General features: G+C 42.6%; 1 protein-coding gene across 1 annotated transcript in view; it reads left to right on the top strand.

The window, feature by feature from the left end:
- Positions 1–15879, top strand: part of c2cd3 (C2 domain containing 3 centriole elongation regulator) — a 154804-nt gene that overhangs the window by 66175 nt on the left and 72750 nt on the right. The window contains exons 17-20 of the mRNA XM_085999470.1: positions 915–1092; positions 3442–3625; positions 12638–12810; positions 13305–13440. Of these exons, the coding sequence (XP_085855596.1) occupies positions 915–1092; positions 3442–3625; positions 12638–12810; positions 13305–13440 (671 nt within the window). The remainder of the gene's footprint in view (positions 1–914; positions 1093–3441; positions 3626–12637; positions 12811–13304; positions 13441–15879) is intronic.

Genomic DNA, 15879 nt, shown 5'->3' with positions numbered 1-15879 from the left:
ATTGTAATGCAAAATGTGTGTTGTGATGCAGTTGAAGTACTGGTGTCCAGATGAGCTGGGCAAAATTGCACTCCTGACACACACACTTCATTTGCACCAAGAACCAGGTAAACAATTGGTGCTTGTTAATTTGTGCCTGTCTCTGAAACCACTCTTATTTCATGCAACTTGAGCTGTACTTATATTGCATTATCAGTCTCCGACCAGTAACGATAGCGTGCAAAGCCTAGCTAACCACATGAAAGTTATATTGTGAGTTTCACCTGTCTGTGAGTTACACTCTGCCTTCCAGAAGAAAGCTCTGCCATATGAGCTTAAGTACATGTGCGGAGCTCTGATTTACTGGTGACTCATCTTTAATGTTGGGAGAGAGCAGGCAGGGTTGTCCACTTTCTCATAACATTAAAATACACTCTGCAATAAGTATATAAAGTGCCTGAGAGATCAGCAAAACCCCCATGACCACTTTTTAAATCCAGCTTCACAACAGACTGGATTGATACTGCAAACCCAAGCAGAATGAGTCAGCATCTTGGAGAAGTTGTTGCACCACTTGACTTTAATGCATTGTGGAGTTAGATAGGCACTTGTCTCTGGTGTTATGCCAGTATACAGGTGACCGACTACTTCATGTCAATGGGAAAATGGCAGTATAACTGCAGCCCAAAATCCACACTGGCTAGTGCCAACCAGTTGCATTGCACCAAGATACTGGTTTCCATTGAAGTTGCTGAAATAATTACTCCTAGGGAAATACCTTGTCTGTGTCATCCACAAACCATTCACCACCATACTATGCTATCAAACGTGGTGTAAACTCTAATAGATTTATTTTTGTAAATATATACAAAGCTTTTTTTACGGTTCAAAAATATAACCACGCCATTCTGATATACTGATGCATATTTTCTCAGTTGAATAGAGGGGAGACAGAGCCACTGATGGAGCACATATTTGAGATGAATGTGGTAAAACTTAAAGGATTGACTCCCTTACAGTCCACTGTCTGGGGAGAGGCAGACTGCTATATACAATACTATTTCCCAACTCAAGATGTAGATGCCCTAACTGAGGCATTGCCATTTGTAAGTGGTAAGTAATTTTATATTCCAATGATCTTGTTTTCCAATCGGCATGTGGCATAACACAATAGCCATTTTGTAGCTCTTATAAATAAATTGTAAATTCCAAGAACAAATCCTGTTAGTGGGAAGAATACAGGAACTTGGAAAAAAGACTATCAAAGACAAAATGAGAACGAGAAAAAAAATTCTTCCAGTGTAACAGAAAAAGGATTATCAAAAGAATTAAGGTCACTTATGGATGCAAATAGGAATTAAACTGATAATGAACTAAAAATAGTTATATACTAAATGACACTGTCAATCACACCTTCCTCCTCCACTGTCTTTCCTCCATTCTCAAGCTCAATGAGATTGCCCTTGCTTGGTTTTGCTCTTGCCTATCCAATCATAGCCAGAGTATCTCCACCAATGGCTTCCTTTCCTACATTGCCCCACTCTCTCACCGTTACCTCTGGAGCCTCCCAAGGATCTTCCTTGGTTTCCTCCTCTTCCTTATCTACATGCTGCTCCATTATTTGTAGACATGGGGTCAGGTTCAACATATACTCTGATGACACCCAGCTCTGCCTCTCCAACACCTCAGCTGCGTCTGTTGTCCGACTGTTCAATGTCCAGCCTTGGATGAGCTGTAATTTACTTGAGTTAAGCATTGTGAAGACTGAAGCTATAGTTTCAGGCCCCCACCACAGGCTCCGTACCCTCAACACCGATTCCATCCACTCCTTGGCCATTGTTTCAGTCTTGACGTCCTATGCAACCCCAGGCTGAGCTTCCAAACCCATTTATCTCCGTTACAAAGGCCGCCTAACATTCAAACCTCCGTAACATTGCCTGCCTGTCTCCACACTGCCTCGGGCCATTTGTCACTGAAACCCCCTGCCTTTGTTACCGCCAGACTCAACTATTCCAATGCTCTTCTCATTGGTTTCTTATTCTCCACACTCCGAAAGCTTCAGATCATCCAAAACTCTGCTGCCCATGTCCTTTCCCAACAACAACTTGTATTTATATAGCACTTTTAATGTAGTAAAATATCCCAAGGCACTTCACAGGAGCATTATAAAGCAAAATTTGACACCGAACCACATAAGGAGATATTAGGGCAGATGAAGGTAGGTTTTAAGGAGCATCTAACGGAGGAAAGAGAGGTGGAGAGGTTCAGGGATGGAATTCCAGAGCTTAGGGCCATGGCAGCTGAAGGCACGGCCACCAGTGGTGGAGCGATTAAAATTGGGGATGCTCGAGGCCAGAATTAGAGGAGTGCAGATATCTCGGAGGGTTGTGGGGCTGGAGGAGATTGGAGATCGGGCGGGCCAAGGTCATGGAGGACTTTGAAAACAAGGATGAGAATTTTAAAATTCCCGCATTAAATGCCGCTGAGACGTTACTCCTGTCTTTGCTGACCTACATTGGCTCCCGGCCCCCCAACACCTCATTTAAAATTCTCATCCTCTTATTTAAATCCCTACATGGCCTTGCCCCACACTATTCTGTAGCCTTCTCCAGTAGTACAAATCCCCAGACGAACTGTTCATACCTTTGACTCTGACCTTTTGCGCATCCACCCCTGCCTTTGTCCCACCATTGGCAGCCGTGTCTTCAGTCGTCTAGGGCTCACACATTAAAATTCCCTTCCTAAACTCCTTTGCCTATACAGACCCTCTCCTCCTGTAAGGCTCCCCGAAACCCACTTTTTTGACCAAGCTTTGGTTGCCCCTCCTTACCATCATCATTGTGTCGGCGTACATTTTTGTCTGATTATGGCTGTGAAGCACTGAGACGTTTTTCTACATTAAAGGTGCTATTTAAATGCAAGTTGTTGTGTTATTGGAGTGGTCTTCTAAGTAGGCTAGTGGAGGCGAAAACTCTGGGGTGATTCAAGTGTGATGGTGGGGATTGCAGGTTTCTGTGGAGGATGAGCTAGATTAGCCAAATGGCCTCCCTCCCCTCTCTCATAACTGCCCTCCAAAGTGGCCTAGCAAGCCACTCCGTTGTATCAAACAACTAAGATGGCAGCATTTCAAGCAGAAGGTCCACTACCACCTCAGGGTAACTAGGGATGGGCAATAAATGCTTTCCTTGCCAGCAATACCCACATCCTGAGAAATTAATAAATAAAATATGTTTCTGCTATATTTATTATGTCATCAGTTATGTGTGCTTTGCTTATAACTTGAATATAGATTTAAACTGTCATGTGCAATTTTTTTCAGTACTAAGATGTTTAAGACTCATGCCAGATATTTCTATTTAGATCAACCCCAACTCTTAAATTGGTTCTTGTTTTTAAATGCTGTGCTGATTGGTTCCTGCATAGTTGAGCTAAATCACTTTTGTATACTTTGTTTTGCCGTAGGCATCATCTTAAAGCCTTTTCGCACAGCAACCACATTGTGTGTACCAGATCCTGTATTTAATGACTGTCAAAGTCACTCTCTTCTCATCCCACCGGACCTGCCAGTGCAGACAATACTGCTGAATGCTTGCTCAAAGCAAAGGTTTACAGGAGGCGGTGGCATTCAGTTTGAAGTTTGGTGTAGGTAAGTACTGTAGCCATAGAAACAAATAGATCTTAACCAGCAGAGAATTAGATAGAGACTTAGGCAGTCATATGTTCAGTGTGAGTTGTCCTCAACTGCATCAAATTTAAAACTGTTTTATGTAGAACACGTGAAGAAATACATTCTCCAATCTTATGTTTTCATAAAGCTATTGGAAATTATCAAGTGTAAAACTTCAACGACGTAATTTATTTAAAGTGATATCATCATCATGCCTATATATTAAAGCTGTAACAGCTATTGCATATTTAGTGAGGGGACATTTTATTGTGAAGCTGATAAGCAACAGGCCTCATTATGGTCTGATGGTTATTTGAGTGATTCTTTTTTTCTCTGCCAATATTTTATATTCTTTGCTAAAGGCATTGACTCCTTTCTTGAGACATGGTTCCACAAGTGCTGGTTATCCTTCTATATCTCCCAAAGTGCCCATTATTCATGAGCCCAGGATGGTCCACATGTTAGGCATCATACTTTGTCTTCACTCGACGTGCAGTTTCCAGCAAGGATCACTGGAGTGATCAGAAATTGCAACACTTGCTGATTGTTCCCCTCCTTAACGAGGATATTAAGGACAGTTATAGCCCCCTGTGTTGTCCTGGCTGTGATTGACTAATGAATGGAGTTTCATACCTCAAAAATCTCTGGTCCCTTTGGCTCAGCTACTTGATGCTTTAAACATAGGAACAGGAGTAGGCCATTCAGTCCCTCGAGCCTGTTCCACCATTCAGTGAGAATGTGGCTGATCTGCGATCTAACTCCATGGGCCTTTGGCCCATATCCCTTAATACCTTTGGCTAACAAAAAGCTATCAATCTCTGATTTAAAATTTAACAATTGATCTAGCATCAATTGCCATTTGCGGAAGAGAGTTCCAAACTTCTTCCACCCTTTGTGTGTAGCAGTGTTCCCTAATTTCACTCCTGAAAGGTCTGGCTCTAATTTTTAGACTCTACCCCTTAGTCCTAGAATCCCCAACCAGCGGAAATAGTTTCTCTCTATGTATCCTATCTGGTCCCTTTTAATATCCTGAAAACTTCGATCAGATCACCCCTTAACTTTCTAAATTCTAGGAACTACAACCCTAATTTGTGTAATCTCTCCTCGTAACTTAACCCTTGAAGTCCCAGTATCATTCTGGTAAACCTGCACTGCACACCTTCCTATGGTGTGGTGCCCACAACTGCTCACAGTACTCCAGGTGTGGTCTAACCAGGGTTTTGTACAGCTGCAGCATAACTTCTACCCCCTTGTACTCTAGTCCTCTAGATATAAAGGCTGGCATTCCATTAGCCTTTTTGATAATTTTCCGTATCTGTTTATGACATTTTAATGATCTATGTACCTGAACCCCCCAAGTCGCTTTGGACATCCACTGTTTTTAGCTTTTCACCATTTAGAAAGCACTCTGTTCTATCCTTTATAGGTCCAAAGTGGATGACCTCACATTTGCTTACATTCAAATCCATTTGCCACAGTTTTGCACATTCACTTAATCTATCAATATCCCTTTTGTAATTTTATGCTTTCATCAAGTGTCAGCTGTGGCTCAGTGGGTAGCACTCTCGCCTCTGAGTCAGAAGGTTGTGGGTTCAAGTCCCACTCCAGGGACTTGAGCACAAAAATCTAGGCTGACACTCCAGCGCAGTGCTGAGGGAGGTGCCATCTTTCGGATGAGACGTTAAACCAAGGCCCTGCCTCCTCGCTCGTGGACGTAAAAGATCCCATGGCACTATTTCGAAGAAGAGCAGGGGGAGTTATCCCTGGTGTCCTGGCCAATATTTATCCCTCAATCAACATAACAAAAACAGATTATCTGGTCATTATCACATTGCTGTTTGTGGGAGCTTGCTATGTGCAAATTGGCTGCCGCATATCCTACATTACAACATTGACTATATTTCAAAATTACCTCATTGGCTGTAAAGCGCTTTGAGATGTCCGGTGGTCGTGAAAGGTGCTATATAAATGCAAGTCTTTTCTTCTTTTACAATGCCGCCTATCTTTGTCATTGGCAAATTTGGATATATGACTTTCTGTGCCATCATCTAAGTTCATAAAAATTGTATATAGTTGAGGCTACAACACAGATCCAGGCGGGACACCACTAGTCACATCCTGCCAATTTGAGTACTTACCCATTATCCGTACTCTCTGTCTCCTGCTGCTCAGCCAATTTCCAAACTAGATCAATAATTTGCCATCAATTCCGTCCGTGGGCTTCTACCTTGGATAACTGTCTCTTATGTGAGACTTTATCAAATGCCTTCTGAAAGTCTATATAAATAGCATCCATAGACATTCCCCTGCTCACTACTTTAGTCACCTCTTCAAAAAATTCAAGCAGGATTGATGGGCATGACCTACCTTTCACAAATCCTTGCTGTCTCTCTCTGATCAACTGAAAATTTTCGAGGTGTTCATTCACCCTATCCTTAATTATAGACTCTAGCAATTTCCCGACAACAGATGTTGGGCTAACTGGTCTATAATTCCCTGGTTTCCCCCTCTCGCCATTATTAAAAAGCAGAGTGACATGTGCAATTTTCTAATCTTAAAGGGACGGTTCCTGAATCTAGAGAACTTTGGAAGATTATAGTTAGAGCATCTGCAATGTGTTCACCTACTTCCTTTAAAACCCTGGGATGGAAACCATCTGGCCCTGGGGATTCATCACTCTTTAGTGCCATTATTTTCTTCATTACTGTTATTTTACTTGCTTTAATTTTATTGAGTCCCTGTCCCCGATTCAATATAAGTGGGATTTCTGGCATGCTATCCTCTTTTACTCTAAATACTGAAGCAAAGTAATTATTCAACATGTCTGCCATTTCCCCATTGTCATTGACGATATCACCACTTCCAGTTTTTAAGGGGCCAACATTGTTCCTGACCACCCTCTTTTTCCTAATGTAACTGTAAAAATTCTTCATATTGATTTTGATATCCCTTGCACATTTCTTTTCATACTCCCTTTTTGTAACTCTTACTATCTGTTTTGTGACCCTTTCCTGTTCTTTGTATCTTTCCCATTGGCCAGGATCTGTGCTAATTTTTATATGCCCTTTAGTTTGATGCTGTCCCTTTACCTCTAGTTGTCCATGGCTTTTTTTTGGCAAGTAGGGCTCTTGCCCCTCAGGGGTATAAACTGGTTCTGTATCACACAATTCTTTTAAATATCTCCCACTGATCTGTCGTTTTACCCATTAACAGATTTGCCCAGTTTACTGTGCACAGTCTCCGCCTCATCCCGTTGAAGTTGGCGTTGCCTAATTCTAGAATCTTGGTAGCTGTTTCGCATTTCTCTCTTTCAAACGCTACGTTGAACTCCATCATGTTATGATCGCTATTGGATAAATGTTCACGCACAGTCAGGCTGTTAACTAAATCTGGCTCATTACTCATTATCTAGTCTAATATGGCTTGCCCCCTTGTTGCCTCTAGGGCATACTGTTGTAGAAAACTATCCCGGACACACAAGAAATTCATTACCTTTCTGACAGGTGCTAGTCTGCTTTTCACAATCTATATGAAAGTTAAAATCTCCCATTTAAAACCACTCTGCCTTTGATGCATGCTTGTCTAATCTCTGCATTTATACAATCCAGCACTTCAGAGCTGCTACCAGGGGGCCTATGCACAACTCCCACTGCAGTCTTAGATCCTTTCCTATTTCTTAATTCAACCCATAAGGTCTCCACTGGCTGCTTACCTCTCTTTATATCCTCTCTCATTATCATTGAAGTGATTTCATCCTTAATCACTAAAGCTACTCCTCCCCCTCTGCCATTTTCCCTATCTTTCCTGTAGACCTTATAACCTGGTATATTTAGTTCCCAGTCCTGACTCTTGCAGCCATGTCTCAGTAATGGCTACCATGTCATACCCTCCAATTGAATTTGTGCCTGCAGTTCATTCAATTTATTCCTTAATACTCTGTGCGTTTGTATAAAGAACGCTTATTTGGGCCACACACCCTAGCCTGTCCTTCAGCTCTAATGTTTTACTCACATGTTTCTTCTTTCTCTCTCCTGGTTTAATTACTTTACATGTTTTAGATTTCCCTTTACCTGTAGTGCCTAAAGCACAATTTCTGACAGCTACTCTACTCTCCTACCTTTCGTTTTGTTTTTGAACTACTATTCGTATTGCAATTTCCCCCTGAGACCTCCCCTCTCTCTTTTTCCCCCCCCCCCCCCCCCTAATCAGCTTATCTCTACGCCAATTTGCACGTGGCTCAGGTAATAATCCAGAGATTATAACCCTTAAGGTTATGTTCTTTAATTTAGCTCCTAGTTCCTGGTACTCCCCAAACAGGACCTCTTGCCTAATCTTCCCTATGTTGTTGGTCCCAACATGGACCACAACGACTGGATCCTCCCCCTCCCTCTCCAATATCCTTTCAAGCTGGTTCAAGATGTCCCTTACCCTGGCACCAGGTCGGCAACATACCATGTAGGACTCGATCTTGCTTACAAAGGATGCTATCTGTCCCCCTAATTATAGAATCTCCTACAACTACCACATTACGCTTCCTCTCCTCCTCCTCCCCCCAGCTGTAGGATAGCCTCCTGCTCCGAAGTGCCATGGTCCGCATTCTGGCTGTCCTTCCGACAGTCGTCTTATCTCACAGGTAGCAAGTACATTGTACCTGTTGGATAGGATCAGTTTCTGTGGATCCTTGTTCCCTTTCTTACCTGGGTTCCCCTTACTCTGCACAGTATCGGTCATACCAACCCCATTCTGATCCTGCACCTCCTCTGAGGTGTGACCGAAGTCTGGAGCAAACAGTCCAGATACTCCTCCCCCTCCCTCATGTGTCGGAGTGTCTCCAACTCTCACTCCAGCTCAATGACTGAGCCAGAGAGATTAGAGACGGAGACATCTACTGCAGACGTGTTCGCTCGAGATAGTCTCGCTGTCCACAAACTCCCACATACTGCAGTCCAGAAACACAATCTGCCCTTCCATGTCTTAGGCTAACCTTATTTTATTTATTTAATTAGTTAGTCTTTTTTCAACTACTATTTATAATTATATTAATTAGTTTAACTAGTTAAGTTATAAATTTAATAAAGTGTTCTAGGTTCCCGCTCCTAGTTTTAAACCACTGTCCTAGCTTAGAGAGAAAAAACATTAATACTCACCAACCAATCACCTACCTGCTGTCCTGTGATGCCACTCCTTGGTTTTTGTTGTTTTAAGTTGTCGGAGGTGCCTCCTCCTCCGATGCTGCCCCCGCTTAGTTCCACACTGCCTCTCTTCTTGCTGTTTAAACATGCTTGCCATCAGGGCAGCATGTACCTTCATTTGTTGAAGGTCTAGGAAGTACTTTTATTCAACGAATTCCTCCATTTGTGGAGCAACCTAATTGATTCAGCAGACTTTGGTTTGTTTTAGTAAAATGATCAATTTTCTAACTGGCAATGAGAACCTCGAGTCAGGTTTCCCCTCCTTTTAGGTCCCTCATTATGAACATACTCTCCCTGGATGTTCCTTCTTTAACCCTTAGGCTGTCTAGCAAGACTAGGGAAATGGAAGGCTCTAATCGCCAATAATAAAAACAGAAAATGCTGGAAACACTCAGCCAGGTCAGGCATTAGAAGAAGCACTAATAATGTAGTAATTAAATTAGCTATATGTCTGCAGCAGCTTTACTATTAAGACCCTATAATACATAAATACAATTTTAAATAAAACATTTGAAACCTTTTACTTTTGTTTGTCCTATGTTCCCCTTCTCCCCCATTCTGTCTTATTTGTAATAACTTGTCATATTTTTTGCTAGACTATTTAGCATAATCTATTCCAACCATGTTTTCACTTTTTTAAAGTTTTCGAATGATTATTTCTCATGAATCCCAGAAAGTGGAAACAATTTCCAGAAAACTGCTTTAGCTGAAAACTAGCTCTTGCGGGCATTCTTTCAGCCAACAAAGACCATAGTGTAAAGACTAATTTACTTGTGTCATAGTTTCTTCTGAATTAATCTTTAACCTGAAAAGGATTGTCAAACAACAACAGCTTGCATTTATATAACGCTTTTAATGTAGAATAAAGTTCCAAAGCACTTCACAGAGGCGTATTCATAAAAATTGGATGCTGAATCAAAGAATTATTAGCATGAATCGGCAAAAGCTTGGCCAATGAAATTGGGTTCAAGGAAGGTCTTAAAGGAGCAGTGGGAGGTGGAGAAGCAGAGGGGTTTACAGAGGGAATTCAAGAGCTTAAGGCCTAGGTGGGCGAAGGCACGGCTGCCAGTTTTAGTGGGTGATCGGTAAGAGATGAGTCACAGAATGGAGAGTTTGGTGGGGATGTTGGAGGAGGTCACAGAGGTGGGGAGGAGCTAAACGATAAAGTGAATTAAACATGAGGATGAATTTGAGGCGTTGGGGGACCAGGAGCGAATGTAGGTCAGCGAGGACAAGGGTGATGTGTGAGCGAGACTTGGTCCAGGACAGGATATTGGCAGCAGTTTTAGATGTGCTGAAATTTAGAGGGTGGCAGATGAGAGGCCGGCCAGGAGAGTCTTGGAATAGTCAAGTGGAGGTAACGAGGAGGAGGTTTCAGCAGCAGATAAACTGGAGTAGGGGTAAAGGTTAGTAATGTTACTGGGGTGGAAGTAGGCAATCTTTGTGATGGCGAGGATATGGGGGGTCGAAAATTGCAAGAATATGAATGGATGAGTAAACTCGTCCGCCCCCAGACCAGTTCACCCCTGGATCAGTCTGGTAAGAGTTAATGAATTTTAGATGAAGCCTTGAATTCTGGATGTCCAACGCAACTTTTAAAATTTACACTTTCTATTTGATATAACCTATCTAAATTGCTCATGCTAAAAGTTAAAGAAATACAAGTGTCAGACTTTTAATTTGTAATACTTTCGGGGGGGAAAATTAATCCATGGAGTGCTACTGTGCCACCTGAAGATTATGGAAAGATGATCCACAAGAGTAAACAAAGCCCATGGTAAAAAAATTAATTTGGAATTTACATTGGAGCTATAGTGCTCTACCTGACTATGATGTTCAGATAATATGTAAATCATCTCAAGTGATTAGTTCAGGAGAGATATTAATTGTACTGAACGTAGCTTAAGAAATTTGATTGCTATTATGATCAGAAAACTCTGCGCTCACTTCAATCAGTAAAGCCTAGCAATTCATATCTGTTTAAGGATCTTCAGGAAAAGCAATACCAGTTCATATTACAGTAATTCTGTTTGATATATTTCCCAACAAAATGACTGCATTTTCTGTTCAAATGTGTATAAGTCATACTTCAATTAGCACAACATAAATGTAATAAATCCAGTGTTCTTTGTGATGTTGAAGTTAACTTGGAAGTACAAAAATTGGTGGCATAATAAGTAATGCAGACTGGAGCATAAAATTACAAAGAGGCATTGATAGATTAAGTGAGTAACTGTGGCAGATGGATTTCAACGCAAGCAAGTGTGAGGTCATCCATTCTGGACCAAAAAAGGATAAATCCAAGTATTACTTAAATGGTAAAAAGCTAGGAACAACGGAGGCTGAAGGGATGCAACCTGTCACCCCGATCCTCTCTAACTTTTACCGCTGCACAATAGAGAGCATCCTGACAAACTGTATCACAGTATGGTATGGCAGCTGTAGCTACTATGACCGGAAAGCCCTGCAGCGGGTAGTCAAAACTGCCCAACGCATTACCGGCACCCGGCTACCGACCATAGAGCACATATACCAGAAACGCTGTTTACGAAGGTCACGGTCCATCATCAAAAACCCTACCCACCCCAGCCACAGTCTGTTCGCCCTCCTGCCATCTGGGAGACGCTACAGATGCATTCGCACCCGTACGACCAGATTTAGGAACCGCTTCTTTCCCAGGGCTGTCATCCTACTGAACTCCACAAATAAACTCTAAAGCCTGCACATCTGCCAATGCACTTTTTATGGTTATGTTTATGTTAATGTATTACAAGCCAAATGTAAGTTGAACGTTTAAATGTCTTAATCTGAATGTACACTCTCGGGAGCCGCAAGCCTACATTTCGTTGTACTGGACTTGTGCACTAACAATGACAATAAAAGTTGATTTGATTTGAAGAGACTCCGGGTCCATGTACACAGATCACTGAAATGTAATAGGCAGGTACAAAAAATAATCAAAAAAGCTAATGGAATGTTACTCTTTATAACTAGAGGGCTAGAATATAAAGGGGAGGAAGTCTTGCTACAGCTATACAAAGCCCTGGTTAGACCACATCTGGAGTATTGTGTACTGTTCTGGGCACCACACCTTAGAAAGGGTATATTGGCCTTGGAAGGAGTGCAGTGCAGATTCATCAGAATATTACCGGGGCTCCAATATATTAGGAGAGAGAGATTACACAAACTAGGCTTGTATTCCCTGGAATATAGTAGGTTAAAGGGTGATTTGATTGAAGTATTTAGGATTTTGAAAGGAATTGATAGGGTAGATGGAGAGAAACTTTTTCCACTGGTGGGGGCATCCAGAACAAGAAGGCATAACCTTAAAATCAGAGCCGGGCCAGTCAGGAAAAAAGTTAGGCAACACTTCTTCACGCATTGGGTGGTAGAAGTGTGGAAGTCTCTCCCACAAAAAGCAGTAGATGCTAGCTTAGTTAATCATTTTTAAAATCATTAATCAATTGATTTTTGCTAGACGGGTATTAAAGGATATGGAGCCAAGGTAGGTGGATAGAGTTGAGATACAGATCAGCCGTGATCTCATTGAGTGGCTGAACAGGCTCGAGGGGCTGAATAGCCTACTCCTCAAACAGCAGTTGATATAAGATTGCAGTGAATAATAGAAAGTAATGAAATGCAGGTTAGTGGAAGATATATTTCAATGAATTCAGCAAAATATTAATGAATGTTTAACTTTGAAAGGTGTCTCACAGCTTCTTGTTATTACACAATCCATATTGTAGCGAGGATTTAATTTCTTATGAAGCTGTGTAACAAGCTCATTTTATTCTCTCAGGTATTATTACCCTAATGTTCGAGATCAGGTTGTCGCCAGGGGTGTCCTCCCTTTGTCCAAGCTGTGTGCTATGGTGACAATGCAACATCACAAGGAAGTTGGAGTTCAGACATTTAGTGTTCCCCTGATACCTAGGACAGAAAATGTTGAAGGGCATCTTCCACATTCCACTGGTAAGTAAAGCTTTTCCATCTTTTTATTTTCACCAGAGAGGATTAAATAAGTAGGTGAACTGAACCATATCCAATAACTACTCTTTATGACAACATTTAGTGAGGCCACATCATTCAGATAAGAAAAGCTGAACCAAAATGTCCATGCATGGCATCCTAGAAAACTAACAAAATCTGACCAACAGACTCCAAAAAGCTAACGCCTTGAATAGCTCTAATTATAAGCCTATGGCATGATACTGCTGAGTTGTCTTGTTTAGTATTGAGGGAAGTAGTTCCACGTGTGATGAAGCAAATTGTCCAACATAATTTTTAAACCGCATTTTCTAAAAGTTAAACTGAGACATCAAATAATCATGAAACACCCATTCCCGATATCCTGATCCGAGACTACAAAGCTTGATTAGACTGCGAACGTTGTACCTTCCGTGCTACACCATTAAATTAATGCAACTTAACTTCAAATTAATGTAATTCTTTCACATGTATTGCAGGCTTATTGGATGTTAGTGTAAAATACAGATGTTCGGTACAAACAACTGAGGATGCCAGGGAAGGTGTCATAGCATCTCGTGCTGTGTCCCTTTCAATACAGATGCTCCGAGCTTCAGGCTTACAAGCTGCAGCAAGGTGGGGAAAATTAAGTCATATTTCATAGATCTGATATTCACCTCTCTCTGGATTTTATTGATAAGCTAAAAATTGGATTTTTGCTATCGAGGTCCCATTTTTAAAATCACATTGTTAAAAAGAATTATGACTGATTTTTAACACCCATTTGTGTTTTTTCTTACATTTTTGCATACATCTTCAGTTCCTTGACTAAATAAACTCTTCAAATAAATTACTGAGCAGGTAGACAAAGGGAATGCAGTAAATGTGATGCATTTGGACCTTCAAAAAGTATAATTAATAATGTGACTTGTTGCAAAGATTAAGGCTCATCATACTAAAGGTAAGGTGGTGGGTGGCATGATCAAGAGGGATGGCTGAAGGATAGAAAGTAGAGTATGAATAAATGGATGTTTCTCAGATTGCCAAGATGTAGTCAGAGAGCTGTGTTGGGACCTCTCTGGATAAATGATTTACAGATGGGCATAGTGGGAACAATATCAAATTTTGCTGATACCAATTGAGGGGTGTGACAACCCAAGGAAGAATGCAGGAGACTGTAGGAAGACATAGACCATTTAAGGATATGTGGCAAATTCAGTTTAATAAAGATAAATGTGAAGAAGTATATTTTCGATAAAGAACAGAATGGATGTAGATGCAGAGAGGTTGTTTCCCCTGGCTGGAGGGTCTAGAACTAGGGGCATAGTCTCAGGATAAGGGGTCGGCCATTTAAAACTGAGATGAGGAGGAATTTCTTCACTCACAGGGTTGTGAATCTTTGGAATTCTCTACCCCAAAGGGCTGTGGATGCTGGATCATTGAGTATATTCAAGGCTGAGAGAGAGAGATTTTTGGACTGTAAGGGAATCGAGGGATATGGGGAATCGGGCGGGAAAGTGGAGTTGAGGTCAAAGCTCAGCCATGATCTTAGTGATTGGCGGAGCAGGCTTGAGGGGCCATATGGCCTACTCCTGCTCCTAGTTCTTATGTTATGGATAGATACCCCAAATTATTAAAAGTCTCAATGGAATGGAAGAACAGAGGTGCAGATAGTGAGATTTTTAAAGTGGAATTGCAGGAGGAAAAAGCCCTAAAAAGGACTGATGGGATTCTGAATGTATTATATAGGGATATTGAGTACAAATGCATGGAAGTGGATGATGAATCTGTACAAGACATTGGTTTAACCATACGTGGGGTATTGTGTGTAGTTTTGGGCACCCCGTTATAGAAAGTGCCTTGGAAAAGGTGCAATGTAGATTCACTAAAAAGACACTAAGGATGAGCAAATCTAGTTTTGATGAGCGCTTATTTATACTACAGGAAACTGGTTTATCCGGAGGTTAACTGTCCGGAATGCTCGATCCACTGGCAAAAATCAGGAGCCATTTCGTTGGGTTTTTTTTCTCTTCATTGCTTTTTTTTCACCAGTCAAGCTCTGCAAGGTCTCGCTGTTGCTAAGCTACAGAGACGCTTGCAAGGTACGGCCGACTGTTTAGAAGCTGTAAGCAACAGGGTTTGTTGCCAGATACGGAGCTCCGCATGTTTCAACATTAGCGCTGGTTTGTCCGGCAGTTTTGATGGGACGGCAACAGCTTGGTCCCGTCGGTGCCGGATATCACAAAGTTTCCTGTACTCGATGAATTGGTAAACAAGAACCCTAAATTTAGGATTAGTACTAGAAAACTGGCAACAGCAAGGGCCTACAGGTGTAGATACATAGGGCTAAAAATTGAGTAGCGCCTAACTTCACCGGGGCGCTAAAAGTAGCACCCCAGAAAAATTAGCATCCCCGCACTGGAATTTGAGCGGTTCCGCCCCAAGAGGGAAGCGGGGCGCTACTGGAAGTGCCCCGCACCCCTCTTGGGGCGCTGTGAGTCATTATTGCGGCGTTATGTGCCGTAGCGCCACAGGCTGCGGCACGTCGCGCTGCGGTATTGCAGGCCTTCCTCCCCTTCTTAAAGGGGAGGGACCTTGTGCAGCGCGACCTGGGACCCAGCTGGGGATCGGGAGTGCAGGCAAAAGAGCCCGGCACTCAAGAGAAGTGCCGGGCTCTTGGAGCGCAGCCAGCACTCCGTGGGGGGGGGGGGGGCGTTTCAGGAGGTCTGGGATGGGAGCGCTGGCAGGTGGCCAGCAACAAAAATGGCCGCCCCGCACCTCGCCTTTAAATTGCGCCTCCCCAGCCGCAGGTACGCCCGTCGGACATAGCGTCCGGCGGTAAGTCGGGGCGCTCCCGAAGATCGTGGCCGGGGCGTCAGCGGGACGCTGCGCACACCAATGACGTCGCCAGCACCGCAGGGCGCTGCTGGTTAACGCCACCAATAACCTCCCGCTGAATTTTGCGGGAGGCGTGGGCAGTGCCGCACCCGGTCACTAGTTGCGTTACGTCTCATTAGCGCCCTCTTAAGGCGCTAACGGGAGGCGCAACCAACTGAATTTTTCCCCCCATAGCTC

Source organism: Somniosus microcephalus, chromosome 10, assembly GCF_052327205.1.
Source record: "Somniosus microcephalus isolate GS21.2 chromosome 10, FLI_Smic_1.0, whole genome shotgun sequence".
Taxonomy (NCBI): domain Eukaryota; kingdom Metazoa; phylum Chordata; class Chondrichthyes; order Squaliformes; family Somniosidae; genus Somniosus; species Somniosus microcephalus.
Note: the sequence above shows the minus strand (reverse complement) of the source record. Positions and strands in the feature narration are given on the sequence as shown.